The 22,729-nt window shown below is 46.0% G+C and overlaps 1 protein-coding gene across 2 annotated transcripts in view; it reads left to right on the forward strand.

Annotated features, from left to right (window-relative positions):
- PRDM11 (PR/SET domain 11) overlaps positions 1-8,454 on the forward strand; it is a 97,486-nt gene extending 89,032 nt beyond the window's left edge. For both annotated transcript variants that reach the window (XM_051966188.1, XM_051966189.1), the window contains exons 7-8: positions 628-1,269; positions 4,799-8,454. In XM_051966188.1, the coding sequence (XP_051822148.1) occupies positions 628-1,269; positions 4,799-6,963 (2,807 nt within the window). In that variant the 3' untranslated portion in view covers positions 6,964-8,454. The remainder of the gene's footprint in view (positions 1-627; positions 1,270-4,798) is intronic.
- The last annotated feature ends 14,275 nt before the right edge of the window (positions 8,455-22,729 follow it).

Raw genomic sequence — 22,729 nt, forward strand, 5'->3', positions numbered from 1 at the left:
GGGGCGGGGAGGAGGGTGATGAGTAACATCACTTGGCTGGCCTTTTATCTTCCCTTAGCTTGATCATGTGAACCATCCTCTGGGCTCCTGAGATCCTTTAGGGATCTTAAAGATTATTTCTAGCCTTTTCTTTGTCAATGAATGAATGAATAACTCATGAGATCTTGGGATTTCCAGTGGGAAATTACCTTAGAATTCATTTAGTGTAAACCTCTCATTTACAGAGGAAACTGAGGACTTGTTCAGACCAAATTATCAAATGAGATAATATCCCTTTGTGAACCTTAAAGCACCATATAAATGCTAGCTACTACTGTGGTTGTTATTACTATCTTTGATCCAGTGGAGAGTAAGTAGAAGAGCTAAGAATTGAACCCATGTCCGCCAACTCCACTTCTGGGTTTCTTTCCATTACAGAACTCTGCTTTCCCCATAAGCCTCCATCTTCACACCTGCTCCTAGGGCCCTCCATCCATCTTCCTCTGGGTGACCCATCTGCCATTTTGGGTAGGATCTGGAAGCCAGCCCCAGCCACGGCTGGCCAGAGGACAGTTGTTTTGATCTAGCTTGGTGTTTCCCGTTTGATCTTTTCTCCCCACCTCCTCACACCCTGGTTTTCCTTCCTAGGAGATAAAAAGCTGCAGCGAGAGAAGCCTGAGAAGGCTCTGGACCACCCGGAGGACCTTCGAGGCCCTCTCCAGCTCACGGTCTTGAGGCACGGCAAGAGCGCCTACAAGCGTGGCTTTGATGAGGTGGATGCTCATCCTCCGCCCAAGAAGAAGAAGATCGACCTCATCTTCAAGGATGTTTTGGAGGCTTCCCTGGAGACGGCAAAGATAGAGGAGCCCCCTCTGGCCCCAGGCACCCCCCTTGTCCTCAGGAAAGCTCCCAAGTTCCACACGGAAGACGTATATGATCAGTGTGGGATGGCCGTGCCCCACGAGCCCCAGGATCTCTCCAGGAACCAGGGGGAGAAGGAGTGGAAGGCTCCCCAAGGGGCTTCCTATGGTCCCTCCAAGGACACAAGCTTGCTGGAGGATGAGGAGGAAGAGCCTTCGTCATTCAAGGCAGACAGCCCTGCCGAGGCTTCCCTGGCATCTGATCCTCACGAGCTCCCCACCACCTCCTTCTGCCCTAACTGTATCCGCCTGAAGAAGAAGATAAGGGAGCTGCAGGCTGAACTGGATATGCTCAAGTCCGGGAAGCTGCCCGAGCCCCCTCTGCTGCCACCCCAGGTACCGGAGCTCCCCGAGTTTTCAGACCCCACAGGTGAGTTGGTCTGGTTGAGATGATTGCTAGAGGGAGGAGCGCACAGTAGGCAGTGCAGAGGGTGGCCAGAAATGCCTCAGCTTGAGCGTTCCAAAGGGAGATGTGGCGGACCCAGAGCCAGGGCGGACATTGGGCAGAGGGCATCCGGGACTTCAGGGTGGGGAGGCTCCAGGTCTGTGGCGCTGCGTCCAATGGGTGGACAGTTTTGTGACTTCCCGTTGTACCCCGAGCCTTTGTCAATAAAGCAAGTTCCACCACAAGAAGGGGGTGTGTGCTGTGTTCTTGACCTCTTTGTGGTGGAACCCAGTGGAGATTGTCCCAGAGCTTGGCCCCTGAGTCTAGCCGATCTCCATTCCCACTTCGAGGCTGTGTCCAGAATTGGAATGGGGGCTAAAATTGGGAGGAGGGGGGGTGGGTCTTCAGAGAGTGGGGAGAAATGTTGCCTTGTTTCCTCTGGCATAATCTATGTGCACCTATTAATATTCACCAAGATTATATTCATATTGAATTAATACTCACCAATATTAAGTCCAGGAGGAAATATAAATAAGGAGTAATCCCTATCCAGCTAGGTGACAGAATGGATAGTGCACTGGGCTTGAAATCAGGAAGATTCATCTTCATGAGTTTAAATCCAGACTCAGACACTTATTAACTGTGTGATCCTGGACAAATATCTTCTCCTTGGCTGCCTCAGTTTCTTCATCTGTAAACTAAGGATAAAGATAGCACCTACTTCCTAGGCTTGTGAGGATAAAATGAGATATTATAAGGCACTTTGCAAATGTTAAAGTGCTATATAAATGCTACTTATTAGTAGGGATATGAAGATTCTTTTCTTTTTTTATTATTATTATAACTTTTTATTGACAGAACATTTGCCTGTGTAATTTTTACAACATTATCCCTTGCACTCACTTCTGTTCTGACTTCCCTGGCCTTCTTTCCACCCCCCCCCCCCTTACATGGCAAGCAGTCCTATACATGTTAAATATATTATAGTACATCCTAGATACAATATATGTGTGTAGAACCAAACAGTTTTCTTGTTGCACAGGAAGAATTGGATTCAGAAGGTAAAGATAACCTGGGAAGGAAAACAAAAATGCGAACAGTTCACACGTATTTCCCAATTTTCCTTTCCTGGTTGTAGCTGATTCTGTGAAGACTCTTTTTCTAACATTAGATATCTGATAGTAGCTGTCCTTTTAAATTAAAAAAAAAAAATCCTGATCTGACAAAAAGATACTGTGAATCTATACCCAACATTTATCTGTTTGACAAGTTGAAAATGATGGAAGGTTAAATCTCTTATGATTAGGGATAGAGGGAAAATGATTAACTAGAATTAGGAGAGATCACAAATGCCAAGATCAACAGATTTAATTACATAAAATGTAAGGCGTTTTGCATAATTAAAATCAGCATTGATAACATCAGAAAGAAAGATATAGAATGGGTTAAAAGAAAACCACCTTTGAAATAAATATCTCTGACAAAAGTTGAAGATTTAAAACTGAAAGGAAATTGACAGAAATCTATAAGAAAGAAATATATATTTTTAATCACAATCACACAAACACATGAATGTATTTATATATAGAGAGAGAGAGATACATACACATTATACATTTGCATCTACAGATAGAACAGTGGTGCAAAAATGTATGAGACATATTTATGTATTCAGTTTGCAGAAGCTGTTTGCTATTTATGCATTTATAAAGCCTTTTCAAAAACCCAGAGACTGAGATGGAGTATGGCCCAAGAATACTGCTCCCAAGAGACTGTCTGACCCATCTCCCTAACTTTCCCCCACTTTCCCACCATTCTTTCATCTTTCCATCCATCCATTAAAGTGACAAGAGGGACAGATTGTCCTTGGGTGGTAAGTTGCAGAGCCCCTGGTAGCCAAATTTGATGGCTTTATCTATTAGCCCTGGCTAATCATGAAACCGAATGGCCATCTCTGGCTCATCAGGAGTACCTATTTACCTACCCAATGATATAAGTAGTCAGTAAGTCAACAAGCATTTATTAAGTATCCATTGTGTGCTAGCTATTGGGGATTAGAAGGAAGGAAATAAAGCAGGCCCTGCTCTCTGGAAGCTTATCTTTATTTGGGGAGACAATGCGTACAAATGCAAAATGTTGGGTTTTATCGGAATTGTTTTGCCACAAGTATAGGCTTATGACTTCAGAAACTCTCTCTTTTCGGTGCAGATTAGTATGCAAATTGCATTTATTAACTAATATCAACTCATTTATTATTTATAAATCTTAGAGAATTACCAAATGACAGTGAGGTTCCATGGGTTGTCTGGGATCCCGTGGCCAATACATGCCAGAGGCAGTACTTCAACTTCTGGGTCTTCTGGATCTAAAGCTGAATATTGATCCCCTATACCATGCTGTGTATTTAAAAATAAATTCAAAGTCACTTGTGGAAAGGATATTGATTTGGTGGGTGGAGATGGGGTATTAGCCAAATCTCATCGAGCTCTTATGGAACGTCTGTCTCCAGGTCTGTTAGCTATTAGTTGGCTATAGGCGTGGTAGGGAACAGTGACCCAGAACACCCAGAAGTCATTGCTCTGTCTCACGAATGCCTTCTTGGATTCTGTGCATTAACATCCAGTTTGCCATGCTGAATTACCCAGCCTATAATATATTAGCTATTCTGTTCCTTCTCTCAATTCTACTTTAATATCTCATCAAGTGAAATAAAGAAGCCAGGCTCTCAAAGATTAAGAGAATGGGATTTAGCTGTGACAAAGTCTTCTGAGGACCGGCCTTGCTCACCACATATCAGCTCATCTCCAGTTTGGTCTCTGGGCAATAGGTTTCCTTATTGTTGCTGGACAATGTGATAGACAAAACAGTGTTCCCTAAGGCAGGGAGGTTTGTGATCTGCAGAAACTACAGCTCTTTGTACTCCTCAGGAGCCTAGTGCTTTAAGAATTTTCTGTACAACAGCTCTGAGAGGTGAGTGCTATATATCTTTATCGCCCCCGATTTACAGGTGAGGAAGTTAAGATCTAGAGAGGGAAAGGGACTTAGTTACGTCTGGCTACCTGGTAAATGATATTAGTCATGAAAACCAGAATACTGGAAGTTCGTTTGGATTTGAAGAGCACGGCCTGGCTCTGGCTGGTGGGAGCTAGCCAGGTTGGTATTTATAGGTGTGTCCCGGATGGACATGAGTCACTAGTGTCCCTTATTATTAATACGGAAGTATGTTTTGCGTGCCTTGATCGATATCCCGTGGTTTGCCTTCTTAATGAGTGGGGGAAAGGGAGGGGAGAACTTAGAGTTCAAAATTTCCAAAGACGAGTATTTAAAATGCTTTGAAACAATGTAATTTGGAGATATTTAACAAGACAATTGTGAAATAAAATAAAATTAGATCCAAAATGGGATTCAAAATTGAGACGTTACCTTGTTTACCTTGGACAGTAATGCATCGGCTTTGGGAGATTCCACCGTCGTTCCAACATGTCGTAAACTTCCCTTTCCGTTTGTCTTGCAGCTTCGGAGAGCGTGGTCTCCGTCCCCACCATGCTGGAGGACGACGACCAGGAGGTGGACTCAGCCGATGAGTCCGTCTCCAACGAGATGATCGCCGCCACGGACGAGCCTTCCAAGATGTCCTCCGCCACGGGTCGCCGCATCCGGCGCTTCAAGCAGGAGTGGCTGAAGAAGTTCTGGTTCCTACGGTACTCCCCCACGCTCAACGAGATGTGGTGCCACGTGTGCCGCCAGTACACGGTGCAGTCTTCCCGGACCTCGGCCTTCATCATCGGCTCCAAGCAGTTCAAGATCCACACCATCAAGCTCCACAGCCAAAGCAACCTGCATAAGAAATGCCTGCAGCTCTACAAGCTCCGCATGCACCCCGAGAAAACGGAGGAGATGTGCCGGAACATGACTCTGCTCTTCAACACCGCCTACCACCTGGCCCTGGAGGGCCGGCCCTACTTTGATTTCCGGCCCTTGGCGGAGCTGCTGAGGAAGTGCGAGCTCAAGGTGGTGGACCAGTACATGAACGAAGGCGACTGCCAGATTCTGATCCACCACATCGCGCGGGCTCTGCGGGAGGACCTGGTGGAGCGCATCCGCCAGTCCCCGTTCCTCAGCATCATCCTGGACGGGCAGAGCGACGACGTGCTGGCCGACACCGTGGCGGTCTACGTGCAGTACACCAGCAGTGACGGGCCCCCGGCCACGGAGTTCCTGTCCCTGCAGGAGCTGGGCTTCTCCACCACGGACAGTTACCTCCAAGCGCTAGATCGCGCCTTCTCCTCCCTGGGGATCAGGCTGCAGGACGAGAAGCCGACCATCGGCCTGGGGGTGGACGGGGCCAACATCACGGCCAGTTTGCGCGCCAGCATGTTCATGACGATCAGGAAGACTCTGCCCTGGCTGCTCTGTCTGCCCTTCATGGTGCACCGGCCCCACCTGGAAATCCTGGACGCCATCAGCGGAAAGGAGCTCCCGTGCCTGGAGGAGCTGGAGAACAACCTGAAGCAGCTGCTGAGCTTCTACCGCTACTCCCCCCGCCTGATGTGTGAGCTCCGGTTAACAGCCTCTACTCTCTGCGAGGAGACGGAGTTCCTGGGGGACATCCGGGCCGTGAGGTGGATCATCGGGGAGCAAAACGTTCTCAATGCACTAATCAAGGACTACCTGGAGGTGGTGGCCCACCTCAAGGACGTCAGCGGGCAGACGCAGCGCGCCGACGCCTCGGCCATCGCTCTGGCCCTGCTCCAGTTTCTCATGGACTACCAGTCCATCAAGCTGATTTACTTCTTACTCGATGTGATCGCCGTGCTTTCCCGCCTGGCCTACATCTTCCAGGGCGAATACCTCCTCGTGTCCCAGGTGGACGACAAGATCGAGGAGGCCATCCAGGAGATCAGTCGGCTGGCCGACTCTCCGGGGGAATACCTGCAAGAGTTCGAGGAGAATTTCCGAGAGAGCTTCAACGGAGTCGCCGTGAAGAACCTGCGGGTGGCCGAAGCCAAATTCCAGTCCATCCGGGAGAAGATCTGCCAGAAAACGCAGGTGATCTTGGCCCAGAGGTTCGATTCCCGCAGCCGGACCTTTGTGAAAGCCTGCCAGGTGTTTGACCTGGCAGCCTGGCCCAGAAGCACGGAGGAGCTCATGAGTTACGGCAAAGAGGACATGGTCCAGATCTTCGACCATCTGGAAGCCATACCATCCTTCTCCAGGGAGATCTGCCGAGAAGGGATGGACCCCAGGGGAAGTTTGTTGATGGAGTGGCGGGAACTCAAGGCGGACTACTATACCAAAAATGGTTTCAAAGACTTGATCAGCCACATCTGCAAGTACAAACAGAGGTTTCCCCTGTTGAATAAAATCATCCAGATCCTTAAGGTCCTCCCCACCTCCACGGCCTGCTGCGAGAAAGGGCGAGTCGCCCTCCAGCGAGTGCGCAAAAACAACCGCTCCCGCCTGACCTTGGAACAGCTCAGTGACCTTTTGACAATTGCTGTAAATGGTCCCCCCATTGCCAATTTTGATGCCAAGAGGGCACTGGATAGCTGGTTCGAGGAGAAGTCTGGCAATAGTTACACACTGTCTGCTGAAGTCCTCAGTAGGATGTCTGCCCTGGACCAGAAGCCAATGCTTCCAAGCATGGACCACGGGTCAGAATTTTACTCGGATCTTTAGGAAGTCATTGCCTCAGATTTTACCAAGCTGTTGAATAATTTTTTTAAAGAAAAATATCTATACTCCTAAGCTTTGATATATTATATAAATATATATTATATATATATAAACCCACACTGAAAATTAAAAAAAAATTAAGGGGACATGCATCTGACTGAAGCTACTTGGAGTTTTCAGAATGGGATGATGTCGAACACTTTCCTCTTATCTACAAAACTTGGCAGCTGCAATATCCATGGCAATTCACTCTTACTCATCATGGCCCATGCTGGGGGCCACTGGGGTTCCAGTCTAACTATCAACCAACAGTATAAGCTAAAATGACGGGTCTCTGTCAACCACCTCTCTGGTAGCTCACCTCATGTATGTTCTCGTTTGGGGTTTTGGTGTTTTTGTTGTTGTTTTTGTTTGTTCGTTTGTTTATTTTTTGGTTCCTCTGGTTGGTTGGAAAGGTTGTTGTTTATTTGTCTGTATGTTTGTTTTGGGGGAAAGTGGCTTTGTTCGCTGGTTCTGGCCCAGTTGGAGTTGGGTTTCTTATTTCCGATGGCAATTTGTAAAACGGGAGTGTTTCCTCCCTTCCCCTTCCTCCATTTACTTCAATTTGGGAATCCACATCCTGATTTTAAGTTTCTCACTGTCTTAGAAGCAAAAGTGTCAGCCAAATAGTGACACTTTCACCCATCTCCTCCCCGGTTCCTGCAGATGGGAGGAGGAGGAAATCCAAGCGGTTCTTCTCCCCTTGCTCCTCCCCTGGGCTCCACCCAGGGACCTCTCGATACATGGTCTCCAGTGGTAATAGTTCTTGGGGGTTGAACCCAGTGGAAGAGGGTCAACTTTTTGCACTTCTGTTGTGATGTCATAGGGGATAAGACAGTAAGACTTTTTTTTTCAGTTCCAGCGCCCTTGGGAACAGCCAACAAGCCTTCAAATCCATTCCCCAAAAGAGGCAAAGATTTGGGGCTGAAAATAAGAAAATGATAACAAAAAAGATATTTTAATTATTTATATTCAATAGGCATAGATTGATGTATTGGGGGGTGGGACGGTGTTATTATTGTTTCATAATAGAGTCACAGAATACCTGCTCTTCTTCAGTAGCAGGGGCTATCAATGCAAGGTGAGTTCTGGGTCAGTCCTATCCGGGACTTCCCAGAGGTTCACTCTTTCTCTCGTGACCAAGGTGATCACACAGTCAGTCCACAGCCTGGCAGGAAGCTGGATGCTTTGTCTATCCCTGTGAAATCTTTCTTCTTTGAAGGGTAAAAATGTTCTAAAGAGATGCAAAAAACCAAGCAAAAGGCCTCTCAGTGAATTAGCTTACACATAGCCACACTTCTCTGGTTGCGCACATGGTCACACAGATGCACTTTCACAATGCACAGCCCTGGACACACAGACATTCACACACTTACGTGCTTGGCTGTGAGTCCAAGAAAAGCATAGCTGATTGCATATGGATGCATAGTCTCACACACACACACACACACACACACACACTCACACACACACTCACACACTAACAAATGGAAATGTCATAAGCTTTAGAAATAGCCACTCACCTTCCCTCTCCGACAAGTACCAATTTAGACCAAGAAAGTCTAAATTCGGGCTGTTTCCTTCATTTGCTACCACTGTACCTCCTAAGGGAGTCACAAATAATTGTGTGGGCTGATAAAACTTTTGTACTTATTTATAAGGATGACATATATGTGTATTTAAATCAAAATCCAGTTCCCTGTAATACGGACGTTGGGTGGGGGTGGGAACCGTTCGCATTTCATCCCCCTCATCCTAGGCAGCGGAATGGGTCAGCTGGGGAACAGCCCGGTCGGGTCACCAGCATCCTCAGCCTGGCTTGTTGAGAAAAGCCGGGGCTGGGAAGATTTCCTCTTTTGCTTTCTCCCATCTCAGAGGACGTGGTCCCTTACCAGAGGCTGGCCACCCAGAACCCATAGTGTCGAGGTCATCAACACTGAACCTTTCACACTCTCCCTTCCCTGTCCTTCCACTCTCTCCTGTCCCCATCCCCATCCCTCGTTCCCCTTGGTCTTGGTGCTAAGAGAACTCTAGAACCATTGCTGCTAGTCGATAGCTTTTCATTATATAAATATATTATATATTATATATATATATTATATATTATTTTTGAAACTTTGTTTGTTTGTTTGTTTTCAACAGTGATGTAGCATGTTGTCAAAATCCAGTCTTTCCCACTTACTTGTTCCACTGCCGGGTCTCATAAGCTGCCTTCTATGATGAAACTAAGCAACCTTGCCCGGCTCTCACTCAGCATCCCCCCCCCTGCAGCTCCCTTGAGCCCTCCCCTGCTCTAGCTGAGGAGGGGGGTGGGCAGGACCCGTACCTAAGGACCCAAGCACTTCCTGCCTTACCCCCAAAGAGAAGGCCCACTTACCTGGCTTCTCACTGACTCCTGACTCCCCTACGTCCCTCACATAGGCACGGTGACGGGAACTAGTGATGATGTCATGGAAAGAGCACTAAATTCAGAGCCGGGACACCTGGATTCAAATCCTGACTCTACCACTTAATCCCTTTGTGAGTGGGCAAGTCACTTCTGGCCTCCTCCTCTGTCCAGTGGGCGTGCTGGAGCCCATGACCTCTAAGGTCTCTTCCAGCTCTAGGTCTTTACCCAAGTAGGGTACTACCGGAAAGCACTAGACTGACCCCTCCCTTCGTTCCTTCGCTTCCCCACCTGGACCACGCTCAAACCACAAGCATATCTCCTGGAGGCAGCTCGGGAAGGCTGGACAAGACAGGGAGAAATGTGTGAGGGCAGGGCTGGACTTTCCTAAGATTAGTGCCAAGGCAGCCCCAAAGCTGCACGGGCCTCCAGGCCAACTGGCCCCATGCACCTTCTAGCCTACCCCCCCAGGACGGGCATTCTTTCCCTCATCTGGAAACCACTCAATGTAGAATCAGGAGGGGAGGTTCCATATCTGGACCTCAAGGAGTGACCCTTTGGGGTTGAGCGCTGGGCTCTGACTCTGGAAGGACAGACACATGTGTCCCCAGAATTCCTTGGTCAGCATTCCATCCTACACCCTCCTTCAATGGCCTTCCAACCTGTGGTAACAGTATACCAGCAAGGGACAGGAGTCTCTCCAGACTTGTTGGGTTGACCTGGATTAGCCAGGCCTAGGGGCTAGTAGAATGTACTGGGGCACCCGAGGAAGTAGGAGCTTCGGGCTGCCCCAGACTAGACTTCCAGGGGGACGCGGACCCCTTGGCAGAAAAGGCCCACGGCAGCATCCTGGGTAACCCCAGCTCAGAATTATAGGCCTTCTCTCACATGTCATTTAGTTCCAAGCAGTCTGAACCTCCTCCAGAGCCTGTGAATTCTTGTGCTTCCAAGCTGATCTTCCCTTTCAGCCTCCTTGAAAGGGGTCTTTCAGTGGGTAGCACTTTCAGGTGAACTGCCTGGGATACCATATTTCTTATGCATTCAAGCAGATCCTCAGACTTCTTCCTCTCTGAGTCACCACCGATGGTCTCCTATTTTCTTGGGGCCCCAGGCCTCCCAGTTACTGTCACTTTAGTCCAGAGCAGGACCCTTTGCCCAGCTTTTGGCTTCCAAGTGAGAATGGTGGACTTGGAATTCAGCACTTCTATCTCTCCCTGATCAAGAATGACCTCTCTCTCCTTCTAGGCTCATGGAGGAAAATGCAGTCTCTTGTGCTTGGGCAAGCTCAGAGCACCGATTTCATTTGAAAACAGGTCAAGTGGGTGCAATAGAAACATGACAAAGAGAGAAGCCCCAGTGACTGAGACATGACTTGCTTTTAAACTGGGGTCTGTTGTTGCCATTGAATATCTATTGGGAGAACTATCTGGTGTGCTTCTCAGCGGAAGCACTTGAGAAATGACTTCTCTGAATGATCCCCTCACCCTTGATAAGATCCAACTGGGTTCCCAGTTTCTAGATAAGTAAACAATGTCTTTTAATGTCCCACCGATGTTCTAGGTTGGGTTGTTCATAAGAGCTCTTCCCAAAAGTTTCAAGATGAAAGGGCCTGTATGAAGTTGGGAAAATCATATTCCTCCCCCCATTCTGTGGCCCTCAGTTTCATCATCTGAAAAATGATGGAATTGGACTAGATGATCTCTGAAGATCGAATTTTCTGTGTTCTCAGGTCTCTTCTAGCTCTGACATTCTATATTCCCAAAGCCTTTTTCAACTTGAATATTCTAGGTTGTAAGGTCTCTTCCTGCTCCAACATTCTATAATCTATCCAAGGTTCAGTCTAGCTCTGGCATTCAAAATTCTAAGGTCACTTTCACTTTCAAGAGTCTATGTTCTAAGATTCCTTCCAGATCAGACATTGTTTTTTTCAGTTCTAAGGTCCATCATGGCTCAGACAGCCTGTTCTGAAGTTTCTTTTAGTTTTCATATTCTAAGATCCCTTCTACCTCAGACATCCTATGTTCTAAGGTTCCTTCCAGCTCAGATATTCTGTTTTCTAGATTCTAAGGTCCATTATAGCTCAATCTATGTTCTAAAGTTCCTTTTAGTTCTAATGTTCTAATATCCCTTCTACCTCAGAGATTCTATGCTCTATGATTCCTTCCAGCTCTGACATTCTATTTTTTAGGTTCTAAGATCCATTGTAGCTCAGACAGTCTGTAGTCTAAAGTCTCTTCACTTTAATGTATTATGTTTTAAAATTCCTTCTACCTCTGAATTCTGAGTTCTAGGTTCCCTTCCAATCCTGATATTCTGTGTTCTGTAGAGTCATCACATTCTGACATTTTGCATTCTATTTTCAGAGTGAAATTCTTTCCGGCTTTGACCTTCTGGTCACTATGTTCATACGTTTCGTAGTATGTATTGTAGACTTTCCTATTGTCATATTAAGCTTTTTAATGCAGGATGGGGTTCTATTCAACTCTACATGTTCTAAGGTGCTTCCAAAATCCAATATTCTATGTTCTGAGCTTTCTTCCAGCTTTCACATTCCTTGTTCAGTATTCCGAAGTTCTTTCTGGTTCTGAATTCTGTGTTCCATTATCCAGGGTCCCATCTAGCCCCCAGACCTCATGGTCTCCCATCCTTTTACTCTCACCTTCATCTGGGAATAGGGCCCTCCCTGTTCCGTTGCCTCCAAGGTGTTCGCAAGGAGCACCATCCCGTTAATATCGTTCAGGGTTGCATGTCTGTGACTTGGATCCTTGCCCTGTACTTCTGTGTCACCTTTGACCAGTATCCCTGCCAGTGTCATAGCAATTGGTGCCAATTTGTTTTCCGGAAAGGGACTTTTTGATTTTGATTTTGTGATGCGTTTGTGTGTGTTTTTTCAAAAGTATACCAAGAGGAAGGACACGGGAGACTGTAGAGCAGAGGATGGGACGATGGAGTTGAAGGCTTAGCCTTCATGGGAGAGGCTGACGAGGGAGGCCAGGATGTCTCCCATCCTTTCCCTGGTGGCCTGAGGGAACGAGGCAGGAGGCCAGGTTCCTTCTCAGTGGGAGAAGATGTCAGAAAGACATCTCATGATGTTCCTTTATCCTGAGAAGCGGCATTAGGAGCTGGGGCAACTCCAAATGCAAACTTGGGTTACCTTCCTTTCCATTTTTCTCTTTTCTGTTCTTTAGCTTCTTATCTCTTCACTTTTCTATTTGATCCCATCTTTTCTCTTCATGTTCTACATCCAACCTTCAGTTTTTGGACTAGGAACATCCAACTCCCATTCTCCCCTATTGCCGCCGCCCCCCCCCCCCACCTTTTTTTAATTTTTAAAATTTTTTTTTACTTTTAACACCATCAGATCCAGGTTTCTGACTTGGAAATCTGAATTAGAATACTTTTTTTTTTCCAGTTTGAAAAATGTCTTGATTTTTTTCCCTTCTCAACACTAAGCTAGTCCCCCGTCCCCATTTCTACTGAGCCTTCCCACCCAGTATTTCGGGTAGGGGGCTCTACCTCAAGCTCTGACTGGCCATACTGCCCCAAGCAGAATGCCCTAGGCTGAGGTCAGACTTTCCGAGAGAAGAGCAGGGTCCTTCGTGGACCCGGGAGACCCGAGTGCTTCTCCCCACCTGCCCCATGCCACATTCCAGCCTCCCGGGAGGCTGCTCTGGAGATTCTATCTCCCAGAATCCTCAGAGTGGAAGAAAACTCCTCAGTGAGATCACATAGAGCCTCTCCCCTCTTCCGAGAGAGGAGAGTTCCTTTGCCCTATTGGCCAGTATGCTTTTCTTGGGTAGAGAAGGGGACAGCCGGTTCGTCTTTGCATGTTAACCTAAAGAACGATGTCCTCTTGGGGAAGGAGGAAATGGTACGTGCCTCTTTTTCTAGAGCCTTCCCTCCCGGATCTTTAGAATGGTATCACCCCCTTAAGACCTATGCAATTCCAGTCTCCCTTGGAGACGCATAGAGTATGTACATGGACACAGGGGTTATATCGGTGTATACTATAGGTGCATACATACATACATATATATACATATATAGAGAGAGTATATATGGACATATGCCGTATGTATACATGCAAAGGAACAGATTAAATCGTGTCTATATATCTATAAATAATATCCTATATATTTATACATTTCTATGTTTTGAATAGATATAAAAATAGATTCTATTGAGAGTTGAGGCAGCCCCGCGGAACGCCTATCTCTGGGGGGCAGAAGGAGGTGTGGGGGGAAGAAAGCATGCTCCTTCTGGAGTTCTGGGTTCCGAGCGATGTTCTTATCCCACACGACTTTGTGGGGACGGCCCTCGAGGTGGAGGAGGAGAGGGAGCCGCTTGCCGACTTCCCAAGGCTTATCTCCCGTCCCCACCCATGGGATCGACCGTCCATTGTCTTGGACAGGGAGATGGACGGGAGTCTCCAAGGTAGCGTTTCTTCCTCTCCCCAATCCCAGGCCAGGGACTCGCAGGGCCTGGGGGGTTTGGCCGAGGACATTCAGAGGGGCCGCCACCCAAGAGTGCCTAGTACCCAAGGGACACGAGGTAGAGAGCGGGACCAGGTGCTATGGTGGGGTCGGCAAGCAGAATAAGCCAGAGCTCGGTGAGCTCCCCTAAACCTCCTCAGCCCCAGCCCAGCAGCCCAGCAGCCCAGATCTGCCTCTTGGGGACTCACCGGTGTCCTTGCAGGTGAAGACGTGCCCTGTGGTCAGAGAAGGCACCTGCTGCTAGAATGGGGTCAGCACACACACACACACACACACACACACACACACACACACTAACTACTCAAGTTCAGAACCAAGGGCTTCAGCCCAGTCAACTTTGCACAACCTGGCTTCAGCTCAGGACAGCACTTTTTCCCCCATCCTCTTCCTCTTCCTCCTCTCGAGGTTCAGCCCGACCCCACCCTAGGCAGGTTTATTTAGTCACTGTTGTGATTCTGTGATTCCAGGACCAGTGCCTGGGGTCCCGGCAACGGGGCCTTTTTCTCCCGCACTTCCCCGGCTCCCGGGAAAGCGGGGCAGCCGTGGCCCTGTCCATCGAGCAGCTTGTATGTACCGTAGACGGAGGGCTGAAGCAGCCCTGACGGGATCAGAAGCACCTGAAGCTGATTAGTTTTCTTTTTACAGGAGGGAGGGGTCAGAAGAGGTATGGCAGTCACCCCAGACGTGGGCAGCTGGATGGCCCCTCGGCTCACTCCACTCTCCAGCTCTCAAACTGGGTCACTTCCTAGAATCTCTGAGCCAGGTCCTCCGGTCCAATCCCCTCTCCCCAATTCATTTTACAGATGAAGAAACTGAGACTCAGAGATGAAGCAGCCTCCTCTGACCCCAGCCCTGACCCCTCCTCCCCACCATTCTACCGATGTACCTCATCTTCCAGTAGATCCCCATTTCTACTGCAATCCAGGGTCCTGGGATCTTGCCTCTGTCGTGCCAACCTCCCGGCTCCACCAGTGCTCCCCGCCACCCAATCCAGCGCGGTCTCTGCTGGGCTACAACTGCCAAACAGGCTTTCCGAAGCCCCTCGGTGCCCAGCTTGAGATACATACAGTCCTGGCTTGGTCTCTGCCTCTCCTTCCGTAGAAAACCAATCAAGTGGGCTGTCAGGAAATGGGGCATTCTGGGTAGGTGGGGATCCCCTATGCACTGTACCTCAGCTCCTTAGGGCATGGAGGCCATCCCAGACCCTCCGGGAGAGAAGACGGGGGCCCTGGAGGGACAATGCTGAAAAAAAGTGAAGGCACAGGTTTCCCCACGTCCATCCATCCCCTCTCTCCAGATCTTCACTTTTGTCTCTGGGAAAATCAAGAGATTGATTTTGGGGCTTTTCCCACCCTGTTTTCTCTCCTCCCTCTCTCTCCCTTTGCTGCTGAACAGTTCATTTCAATCACCCAGAAAAGCTAAAATAAAAAGGGGGAGGGAAAGGGGAATATCTAGAAGTCTATTATTACATATGTATTAATATGTTAATATCACCTTTCCAAAAGAAAATAAAACCTCTCAATGTTATTATTTGACAGACTCTGCTTTATAGTACCTGTGTGAGGGGCCCTAGAACACTGGATACAAATAGAGCTATGTTGGTATATCATAGTATGTACACGGAGACTTTCCTTTTGTCATATTATCCTTGTAATGTAAGATGATTGTTAATAAAATCATTTAAATCTATTATTTGCTGGTCTCCAATTCTTGCCTTTTCCCATCTCTCAATGTCCGTCCTGGGGTTCTCCGTTGTTTGTCAGAACCAGCAACAGTAAACATTTATTTAGTACCTACGGTGTGCTGTGTACAAATCTAAGGGTAAGGGACACAGAGCTAAGTTAAGTACCATGTACATGGAGGGAAGGAAATAGATTTGAGAGATGGACACCTGCCAAACCGAATCTTGAACTACCTGTTCTCTAAGGTCCTGTCCATACTGTTTCTTCCCTTAGAATGCAAGCTCCTTGGGGCAGCTAGGTGGGGCAGTGGATAGAGATCCAGCCCTGAAGTCAAGAGGACCTGAGTTCAAATCTGGTCTCAGACACTTAACACTTTCCTAGATGTGTGACTCTGGACCAGTCACTTAAACCCAATTGCCTCAGCAAAAAAAAAAAAAGAATGTAAGCTCCTTGAGGGCAGGGACTGTTTTTGCCCTTCTTTGTCTACCAAGCCCTTAACACGGTGCCTGACATAAGCCTTAAATAAGGTTTTTGATTGATGATATAATATTACATGTAATATTAACATGGGGAGGCAGCATGACTTAATGGAGAGAAGCAAGCCTCCAGGGCAGGACCTGGATTCGAATCCTCTGTCAGCTGTATTACTGTGGGCAAGTCAATTAACCCTCTAGTCTTCAGGCAATTCTGACTATAAATTGCTTGTCAAACAGATTGTAGTCTGCCCCGAGAGAGGGAGCTTCCTCCTGATGGACATCACTGTTCCTATGGAAGTGCAGGCTCAAACCAAAGCAATAATAGTGATCACAGTAACTACAGAAAGAGAAAACCTGCTAGAACATGGGGAGACCTCCATCTTCATGTCACCAAATCCCAAACTCTCTCCCTGGGAAAGGAAGTTGGCAGGGGCAAGAGGCCAGAAGAGAGGAACAATTGGATGTTAGTTCCATGATAAAAGCCAAGCTAAATTAGAACAATTTTCATCTTAGGTTAGAGACTATTGGATGCAGAGAAGCAGTCCTAGTCGTTAGGGTTGGGACTGGCAGGGACCTTAGAACAGAAAGCATAAAGTGTCAGAACCTTAGAACATAAGGTTCATAAACTCTAGATCACAGAGTTTAGAGCATCAAATGTCAGTTGCAGAGGTCCTTTAGAGGTAGAAGGAACCCCAGAGACCATTCCACCCCGACTCTCACTTTTTGGGAAAGTGACTTGTCAAATGGCTAAACTGGGATTTTAATCCAGAGCTGCTGACTGGTTTTCCTTCTGCTTGCATCTTTTTCTGGGGAATTTGTCAAAGAGCTGAAAGGTCACTTAGAACAGAGATTGTCAGAGATGTCGGAGATCCGATTAGAACTTAGAATGTTAGAGCTGGAAGGAACCGGCGAGATCACCTGGTCACACTCCTTCGTTTTACAGGCGAAGAAATTGCCTTTCAGACATATCAAGTTTCTTGCACAGGACCCTATGGCTAGCAAATATACGAGCTGTCATTTAAACCAAGTCTCCTAATGCCCAGTGTAGTCACTTTCCTCCACCTGGCTATTATGGCTTCTTAAATTTGGGGGGAATGAGAGCAGAAGAGTTTTTTGCTGTTCCTTGCTAACAGCGTTTCCCCCTCACGACTTCTGATAATGCCCAGGGCAGAGAGATCTCACTGTCTTATGCCATAATGGTTCTTTTAGCAAAATGGTAGCCATTTCCTGAGACTGCCCATATGCCAGGCTCGAGATTATGTAATTATAATGCTTCATTTGATGACTAGAACCAAATCCATTTCAGCCACCTACTTTTCAGAAGCACGTTGAGGTCTGTAGTTCTTTCCCCTCTCCCCTTTCTATTACTCAAATTTCCTTTGAAACTATTATAACACTCAGCAATTGGAGGAGACGGCAGAGAGTATTTATTCCTTTAATAACCAAGTCCCTCCATGTCCACCCACTGGGTCAGTTTTTCTAGCTGTAATGGGACTTCTATGGGGCACAATCTCTGTCACTGCTCTCTTGATAATGGACTCCCAAGAAGAGACTGAGGGAATGAGAGAGGAATACACAAGGATCTAAATGAAATGTCTGAGAAATGGTTAGAGAGTGGGCAGAACTAGGGGTCTGTGAAAGATGGGTAGAGAGTGGGCAGAACTGAGGGTCTGTGAGAGACAGAGATGGGCAGAACCGAGGGACTGTAAGAGATGGTCACAGAGTGGGCAGAACCGGGAGTCTGTGAGAGACGGGTAGAAAGTGGGCAGAACTGAGGGTCTGTGAGAGATGGGTAGAGAGTGGGCAGAACCGGGGGGTCTGTGAGAGACAGTGGGCAGAACCGAGGGACTGTGAGAGATGGTCACAGAGTGGGCAGAACTGAGGGACTGTGAGAGACAGGTAGAGTGTGGGCAGAACTGGGGATCTATTAGAGACAGAGAGTGGGCAGAACCGAGGGACTGTGAAAGACGGGTAGAAAGTGGGCAGAACCGAGGGACTGTGAGAGACAGGTAGAGTGGGAGCAGATCTGGGGGTCTATTAGAGACAGAGAGTGGGCAGAACCGAGGGACTGTGAGAGACGGGTAGAGAGTGGGCAGAAACAAGGGTCTGTCTTACTCTCCATGTGATGAGATTCTTCAGTGTGCGATTCTCCATTGGGAAACAGGTTGACTCTAGGTTGGTTTCTATGGCAACACTTGCTTTCAAAGCCAAGGGCTACCTCTGCTCTATCCCCTTCACAGGTGGGTGCCTCCTCCATTGGACTAGAGGGACTTGCTAAGGGAAAAGCTCATGCCAAAAGGGCCATCTGGGCTGACTCACCTTCACAGGGTGAAGGAGGAGAGAATAGGGGCAATGATCCAGTACTTCCATCAGGAAAATGGCTGGAACTCTGAAGTTGCTGCCTACCACATTCTGGGCCTCTCCCCTTGCCAGGTGTCTGCCCTGGGAGGAAGATGGGCTCTTATGGTTTGCCTATCCTGCCCATGGGGGGTGGAGTGTTTCCAACTGGCTTTATAGATCTAGAAAGTGGTGGAAAATACCACTTGGGCACTTAAACAAATGAGAAACGGTTTATCCAGGTCCTTAAGTGACATGGCTAAGGGCAGAGGGCCAAGGCCTGGAAGGGCTCCAGAAAACTAAATGTTTGAGCTGACTGAAATATTAGAGCATAGAATGTCATGGCCAAAAGATACATTCAAACCTAAAATATGCTATTCGAACCCCAAAGGCCATCAGAGCACAGCACAATTAAAGCTAGAGGCATCAGAACTTAAAACATAGACTATCAGATCTGGAATGAACTTAGGAAAAACTGTCAGGGCTAAAAGGGACCTTTGATCATATAACAAAGAATATTTGAGTTGGAAGGGTGATTAAAACATAGGACAATGGATGTGATGGCCAGTCGGGAAAACTATTAGAGTTGGAAAAGGCATTAGTCCAAAAAACATACAATGTCTGAGTTGGAATGCTCTTTAGAATACAGAATGTTGAATGTAGAAGCTAGAAAGGATGTTGGAAGTGAGCTGGTCCATCTGGGGATGAGGAAGGGCAGTCCCTGGAATACTCAGAGCATGGGTAATGTTGGGGATCTAGGGGGGACTGGGAGTGTCTGAGCTAAGTGCTCTAGAGAGGAAATTTTTAGCACATAGGTATAGACAAACAGCACCGGTGAGGTCCTCTTTCAATATTGTGTGAAGTTTTCCCCAAGTCCTAGAGATCTTTACCATAAGAGAGAAAGCTCTAGATCTGATCAACATGAAAGTGCTGGAGCTCCGATGGGGATTCTAGGGGACACAGCGCAGAGAGGCTCATGACCGAGGAGTTTGCCAAGGATGGCATCTCGATAACATCTCTGCTGGCCCAAGATGAATGGATTTCAGCAATGCATTTGTTCCCCTCTCGCTCTTGGGCCTATGGACATCAGCCCAGTTTCTCCAACTTTTTATCCAAGAAAGATGATGTGGCTTCCTGACTTTTTTTATTGGCCGGGAACATAAAGATCCCTTTGTGACACATCTCTTAGGATACCAGGACCAAAGGATGCTGAGCAGGACCTTAGTAATCTTGCTGAACTCTACTTATTTTATAGAGGAAGACATTCAAAGCTCTAAAGATGAAATATGTTGCCCCAAGGTCACATGAGTCAATGGATAGAAGAAGTACCAGAATTCAAACCCTGGACTGTGTGATTCAGGGAAAAAATTGGAGTCACAGATCCTAAGTTTGAATCCCAGCTACTTATGGGACTTTGGACAAACCACTTGATTCCAGGATTCAGTTTCCTCACCTGTAAAATGAGGATGTCATACCAAATAATCTCTAAAGTCCCTTTCAATATGTCTCATGTGCCAATATTCTTTCCTCTGTACCATATTGCCTCCTACTCAAATTCTGTGTGTGTTTCTGACTTTGGAATCTAACACAAGTACATGTCATTCTTTTCTCTCTCTCTCTACCCAAATAGACTATGAACCTCTTGAAACCAGGGGTTGTATTGTTGTCCCACCCACCCCCATTCTTGAAAAAAAATATACAACCCAATGGCTTAATGACATTAATCAAACAAGGCTTTAAGATTTCAACAATGGAGACCGCTAGGATAGATAGGATAGACCAGCCAGAACTTAGTAAATCCAACCAATGGATACTCCTGAATGGTTTAAACTTCACTGAGATAAGTGTGGGGTGGGTCAGAACATGTCTTCTCTCATTAACTTAATCATCATAAGTTTCCTAAATCTTAGAGAGGGACTAGAGGCTCAGAAAGTCTGTGACTCACTCATAGTAAACAATCAGTCCATGTGAGTGGTCAGATTGTAATCTGGGTTTTTCTGTCTCCAACTCTAATACTCTATCTACCGTGCCTTTAATCTTGAACCCAATAATCACTTAATAAATGGGTTTTAGCTTCACATGCATCACATTGGCAAAGCTGATCTCCCCAAATGGCAATGACTAAGGATTGTGAAGAAACAGGTATAGTAGTGTACTGCTAATCCAGCTGTAAACTTATTCAGTCATTCTGGAAAGCAGTTTGTAACCATTCCCAAAAGCTATGAAACTGTATATTCTTTTGACCCAGAAATGTCAATACTAGTCTATATCCCAGAGAGCAAAGGAAGAAGAAAAGGATTTGCATGTACAAAACTATTTATAGCAGCTTTTCTTATGATGGCAAAAAAAAGGGAAACTAAGGGGTGATTGTCAATTGGGGAATGACTGAGCAAGTAGAACACTACTGTGTTCTAAAAAGAGATAAAAGGGACATTTTAAGAAAGCCAGGAAGACTGATATGAATTGATGCAGTGAGGTGAGCAAAACTAGAAGAAAAACATATACAATATTGCACAAAGTTTATTTGTCTGTGCAATATTGTTATTATTCAAAAGATTAGGAACACTAATCGACACAGTAGCCACCCTCATTTCAGAGGACTCTTTATGAAACATGCTATTCCTCTCCAGACAGAGAGATGATGGTCTCAGATACATTTGGAGCTTATTCTTTGGACATGACTGATGCAGAATTTGTTTTTATTTTACTGCACATTTTGGTAAAAGAGATTTTGTTTTTCTTTGGACATGAGCGATGCAGAATTTGTTTTTATTTTACTGCACATTTTGGTAATAGAGATTATATTTTTCTTTGGAAATGACCGATGCGGAATTTGTTTTTATTTTACTGTACATTTTGGTAAAAGAGATTTTGTTTTTCTTTGGACATGAGAGATGCAGAATTTGTTTTTATTTTACTGCACATTTTGGTAATAGAGATTATATTTTTCTTTGGAAATGACGGATGCAGAATTTGTTTTTATTTTACTGTACATTTTGGTAATAGAGATTTTGTTTTTCTTTGGACATGACCAATACAGAATTTGTTTTTATTTTACTATACATTTTGGTAATAGAGATTTTGTTTTTCTTTGGACATGACCAATACAGAATTTGTTTTTATTTTACTGTACATTTTGGTAAAAGAGATTGTGTTTTTCTTTGGATATGACCAATGCAGAATTTGTTTTTATTTTACTGCACATTTTGGTAATAGAGATTTTGTTTTTCTTACTTTGTCAATGGTGGGTGAGCAGGGGAAGGTGAAAGCAGAAAACACAGATCTTCATTTGAAAATAAAATAAGATTTAATTAAAATGATTTTAAAGTATTTGTTGAATATAATTGAACTGAATTGAAAAGGCTCCAAACACAGATAGTCCCATCAGAGCCTGAAAAAGAAAGAAACTGTCACTCAGATCTCCCAGTTGAAGGTTATTTATTTACCACAGGATGTTTCTGTTGTCTGGCACCATCACACCAGACACATGACAACAGAAGCCCCATGCTGTCTCCTTGTGCTTCACATCATTATTGAAATACAAAGACCAAAACACTTAGCACTGAATAGACAACAGGAAATAGGAATACAGGGTCACCAGGGATAGGACTCTCTCGTTCAGCTTCTATACCCCAATGCCATTTGTCTTTTCGTTCACGTCTCACATCCTGGTCTCCTTGAGGTCCAACAGCAACCAGGTTCCTGGTAAAAAATACTTCCTGGGATTCCATCTGGTCATTTTACTAGAGGATTTGCAGCTAGGATCACATCTGGAATAGACACACATATGCACGTAGCATCCTTTGTCCATAGCAGGTGCCCAGCAAATGGTGGCTGATCCATTTGGATTCAGTGCAAGACATAACAGTCAGAGCTCAGGTTGAACTCTGGAGGAAGCAGATTTTTTTCTTTTGAATTTACAGGTAATTGTGTCCCTGCCTGAACTAGTATCTCAATCATCTCATCTTTGATTCCATGTCCTTCATTCAATTATTTAGAAACTTCTCCATAATGAAATGTACATAGGTCTGTCCCAGACTGATGCACTAACTTTGCATGGGTTCAAGTACCCTGGCTTTGGGGACCATCACAAACAAGTCCAATACATGGTCAGATGACACAAGGATCTTCTCACACACACAAGGGCAACTTAGAACAATCAGAGGTTGAACATTCACTGAGACAGAGATAGAGAATTTCAGCTATGGTGAGATATTCTCTCTTGCTCATTACATCAATATAACAATATACATTTATATGAAATGTGTAGGTTTGCAAAGCTTTTTCTTTACCAACAACTCTGTAAGGTAGGGAACACTTGTCAATGATTTACAGACCAGAGGCTTGGAGGAATAT

Source organism: Antechinus flavipes, chromosome 6, assembly GCF_016432865.1.
Source record: "Antechinus flavipes isolate AdamAnt ecotype Samford, QLD, Australia chromosome 6, AdamAnt_v2, whole genome shotgun sequence".
Taxonomy (NCBI): Eukaryota; Metazoa; Chordata; class Mammalia; order Dasyuromorphia; family Dasyuridae; genus Antechinus; species Antechinus flavipes.